The following is a 4511-nucleotide window of genomic DNA, read 5'->3' on the forward strand; positions in this document are numbered from 1 at the left end:
CGTTTCCTTTGTCTAATTTCCTCTTTCCCCCCCCCCCCCCCCCGAAAGATCAGGACTTAGGTGTTTATATATATGCAGGGTTTTGCAGGAACAAAGACAATGCGTCCCCCCCCCCCCCGAAAGATCAGGACTTAGGTGTTTATATATATGCAGGGTTTTGCAGGAACAAAGACAATGCGTCCCCCCCCCCCGAAAGATCAGGACTTAGGTGTTTATATATATGCAGGGTTTTGCAGGAACAAAGACAATGCGTTGTGATGAGTTTTTCTTGTTTCTTCGTCTGAGGTGTGAGCTTTAAATTTTCAGACGAGGAGGAGGAGGAGGAGGAGGAGGAGGAGGAGGAGGAGGAGGAGGAGGAGGAGGAGGAGGAGGAGGAGGAGGAGGAGGAGGAGGAGGAGGAGGAGGAGGAGGAGGAGGAGGAGGAGGAGGAGGAGGAGGAGGAGGGAGGAGGAGGAGGAGGAGGAGGAGGAGGAGGAGGAGGAGGAGGAGGAGGAGGAGGTAGCCATTGACAACCATACCTCTTCAGGTTGTTCCTCGTAGAGGATTTTGAAGGAGGTTTTAAAGGCAAGTCATTTAAGGCAAAGGGAAGGTTACGCCTTTCTTTCTGATTTTTCCTTTCTTTCTGATTTTTCTTTTTATGTTTCATTTTCATTTCTGCATCTTTGTTTTGGATTCTGAGTTGAGAGATTCAGATCAGAATGAGCTTAAAACACATCGAGTCAGTCCAGATTTCTTAGCTGTTTGATGAACAAAAATGGGGTCTTGTAATCTTACCTTTCTGCTGTTTCAGATTATGATTTATGAATAATTGTTCACAATCAATATATTTGCAGATAATTTATTGTTCAACACAAAATCTCTACTTTCTTTCATCTCAAAAGAAGGTATCATACCTATCAATTTGAATCCAGACATAATTATGCCATATAAATCCGATTCTCAACGTTTCATTTCGATAAGCCTGTTCTAGAAAAAAAATGTTTACTGCAAAACTATGCACCCCATTCTCTGAAGGGGGATTATCACCTAACTCGAAATAATCAGCTTACTCGTTTATCATCTTATTACCGTTTTCCTCGTCAACTCTAATTTCTGTTCTGCGATAAATATAAGGCCGACCGCAGAACTTTAGGCTCTAGTCAAGTTCTAGAGTTCTAGACTCTTTTTCATGGCCTCATAAACCAAATATGTAATGCTTGCAGCTGGGACAACCTTCAGAAGATTAGGAAAAAGTCCCCTGTAAAATCCTCTATAACCTTCATTCCGAAGGGTTTTCCAAAACACATCAGACATTCCGTTATATGCAGCATCTGCAGTAGCACGTTGAGCTTGCATTCTGGGGAAACAAGCAAAATAAACCTCGGTAATAAAGTATGACGATACGGGTTAACCCCAATTACCAGAAAAAGGACTTCTAAACATTATAATCATACCTAGTTCGAATAACCTGCAAAGGATAAACACAGGTTGCTCCCAAAGCTCCAGAAATTGTTCCACAGCCTAGTTGCACAATAGGACCGGGTTCTATAGGAACATGAAAGAGCCATCAGAAAGGTTTTGAGTAATAAATTCAGAAGAAACTCCAGGTTAGCGAAAAGCAGGAAACCAAAAGAAGAAAATATATATAAAGAAAACGAGAAAAAAGAAGCAAGCATGCATAAAAGAAATGAAAGCAGATAAGTACCACTATCTTGAAGAATATATGACCTTGAAATGTCTTTCAAGGTTTCATAGACAGTAAGGTCGATGCCGGCGTATGGGATGATCCCAAGAAGAGATGGCACAAGACCTTTATAGAATGCTCGAGATCCCTCCTGAACCCATATATCTTTAGTTAATTTCGCCAACTTTGGTGGCTTTCCACCTTTAGAAGCACAAGTCTGTAATCGAGTTTTTACAAGATCCATTGGGTAGATAGCACATTGTGCCACGGCACCGGCTAAACCACCGGCAAGAAGTCTCCCGCTGGTACCTACATCACCACTCTTATCCCCTGTACTGTCTCCTATTACATTCTTTAACATTTCATACGCATAGAACTTTATAGCACTTTCAGGAGCTACCTTGACAACATTTAACCCATTGCCTCGGAAAAACCCCAAAACACCGTCTTCCTTCAATATCTTTCTTACGGCTAACAGAATATCAGCATTTGTAGTTTGCACTTGCAAAACAACCTTGAGGCGATCGAGAGGAGCAGTTGCAGTGCGAGAAGCTGCTCCGGCTATTCCTCCTGCAATAAAATACTTGCTTCTCTTAACATGTGTACTGATGCCTTGAGGAATAACAGCCGTTTCTCCGATATCTACAAGGCAAACCTTTTCCCAATGATGATAGATGTTCTCCATGGTAGCTTCATGAGGATAGAGTAGAAGGAAATCCCTCCATTCTTCAAATGTTATAATCCCATTGTTGTCCTTATCAACATGCTCTACGAATCGTGCAAGCTCCTCATCATCAATATGAATCCCTGCAAAATAAAAACTGCCAGGACTTATAAGATGAAAACAACTGTTAAATTGCAAGCATGGAAACTACCAGCCACAACATCCAGCAAAACAAACTGACACATAATCTTTACACCGACAAGAAATTGATTCTTGATAGGGCATTATGAGTACACCAACAAGACACTGTCTCAGATATCAAGCCCGGTAAAAACTTTCCTTCAATGGTGACAAACTCCCCTGAAACCTGACATAGATCCTTACTTGCCAAACCGTAGGATTAACTGAGACACCTCAACAATGCAGATATGTTCATAAAAGAAGTATAAAAAATCACAGATTCTCGTTTCACATTGATTTGAGGGAAGAAACACTCGTAATAAGCTCCTTTAAAATAGATTGAACCTATCGTTCAGATTTCAGCTCAGCAAAACTTTGGTTTCAGAGTATTTGTAACATAAAAACACAAATATGAACAGGAGAACGTCGAAACAAAAAACAAATCCAAATTCCCTTCTGTTGATTTGATTTAAGAACTAAAACACAAAGTTGAATATATCTGCACCACGGGACACACATCTGGTGTATGGAACTTTATACCCTCTCATCAACTTACATTGAGATTATTTCAAACAAAGGCTTTCCATAACAAACTGGTGAAGGCAGCTTTCTAACACCTAACCATAGCCTATTCCGGATACCATTCAGAAATTAGAACAAGACGATGCATTCCCACAACTCGGAATGCAATCTATTCTGAACACACAATGGCAGAATTCAAATTGCCAACCAAATCAATGCTTTTGGATTAAATACTTTTAATGCTATCTACTTTTCTTACTGGTACCTACCTACCAGATGTTCCAATTATGAGCACTTCGAAGGCGATTTCTCCATTATCGCAACCGTTAAAAGTTTTTTGAGCCAAAAGGGTATTAAAAAGATGGAAAACAACATAAAACCTCTCAATTTATAAGCAAACATTCGCAAATTGTTCGAACTTTATAACGATTTCATTATCGACCCTAATCAACGCAACAACCTCACCGGACCAATCAAACATATCAAAGTTAAGAAAAACCAACTATTATAAAAAATACAAAAAACAAAGAGCATAGCATACCGGCCTTAACAAGAGCATCCCAAAGCTCCTCAGGCAAAATGCAGCCATTGTGTTCCACGTCAATTGCTTGGAAAATCCTATAAAGTTCAAGCTCTTTATCATCCATATACCTTTTAAATTCTTGATAATCCACGCGCCCATCTCTGTTGGCATCACAAACTTTCAACAGATCGTTGGCGTACTTGTACTCGGCCGGAATCTGCAGCGCCGAGAGACCCATTTCGATCTGAGCATAATCCAAGAATCCCATATTGGCTGCATCGAAAAAATTGAACAGACTCCGAATCCTCAATTCCCTTTCTTCCTTCGTCTCGCGTAATGCCAGGAGGACATGATCCATTGTGACGGATCCCGGCTTTTTGACCGGGTTCCTACTTTCGGGTACGGGTTTCGCATCCATTTTAGGCAAGCCCACATGTTCCACGCCCTGCCCTGCTCCGCCAGACATAACAACAACACCAAAACGATAACGTTTCTAATCAACTTAAAGCCAAATTTCACCTATTTTCCAGCGAATGTCGTCTCTTGGGACCGTTCTTCTCCGCAACCATGGAGATTCGAAAAGAAAGAGATCTGTTTTATAAAATCGGTAACAAAGAATATAAAAAAGTAGTCTTTTTTTCCCTTGGGTTTTTACAGGGAGAGTACAGACAATATACCCAGGAATCAATTAAGGAAAGGACCCAAAAAATTGACTCGAATTAGTTAGGGGGGAAAAGAAAAAAATAAAAGACTTTTCTTTTGGTAAAGGCGGTCAAAAGAAGAAGAGAAAACAGCCGAAATTCCAAAGGAACAGCAACAGGTTTACAAAATCAAATGAAAAATGAGAAAAATTCCAAGTCTTGTTAATGGGTTTTGATTTTTCTCTCTATCCTAGTTTCCAAAGATAAAAATCAATCAAAGAAACAATAACAGAGCCTGATTGAATGAAGGAAAAACAG

The 4511-nt window shown here is 40.3% G+C and overlaps 1 protein-coding gene and 1 long non-coding RNA gene across 3 annotated transcripts; one reads left to right on the forward strand and one right to left on the reverse strand.

The window, feature by feature from the left end:
* Nucleotides 1-867: 867 nt before the first annotated feature.
* On the reverse strand, nt 868-4235 carry LOC120210069 (calcium-dependent mitochondrial ATP-magnesium/phosphate carrier protein 3-like). 2 transcript variants are annotated; one of them, XM_039208888.1, is made up of 4 exons: nt 3571-4235; nt 1685-2470; nt 1434-1524; nt 868-1336 (listed from the first exon to the last, which is right to left on the reverse strand). In XM_039208888.1, the coding sequence occupies exons 1-4, from the start codon at nt 4016-4018 to the stop codon at nt 1147-1149; spliced, it is 1515 nt and encodes a 504-aa protein (XP_039064819.1). In that variant the 5' UTR covers nt 4019-4235; the 3' UTR covers nt 868-1146. The 2 variants fall into 2 exon arrangements, with proteins under 2 accessions (XP_039064819.1, XP_039064820.1); XM_039208889.1 differs by having other exon boundaries at nt 1195-1336; nt 1708-2470.
* LOC120210070 lies at nt 4082-4280 on the forward strand. Its single transcript, XR_005524473.1, has 2 exons — nt 4082-4199; nt 4234-4280. It is a non-coding gene; the product is annotated as an uncharacterized LOC120210070 (long non-coding RNA).
* The last annotated feature ends 231 nt before the right edge of the window (nt 4281-4511 follow it).

The sequence above is a fragment of the Hibiscus syriacus genome, unplaced genomic scaffold (assembly GCF_006381635.1).
Source record: "Hibiscus syriacus cultivar Baekdansim isolate YM2019G1 unplaced genomic scaffold, ASM638163v2 tig00109906_pilon, whole genome shotgun sequence".
Classification (NCBI taxonomy): Eukaryota; Viridiplantae; Streptophyta; class Magnoliopsida; order Malvales; family Malvaceae; genus Hibiscus; species Hibiscus syriacus.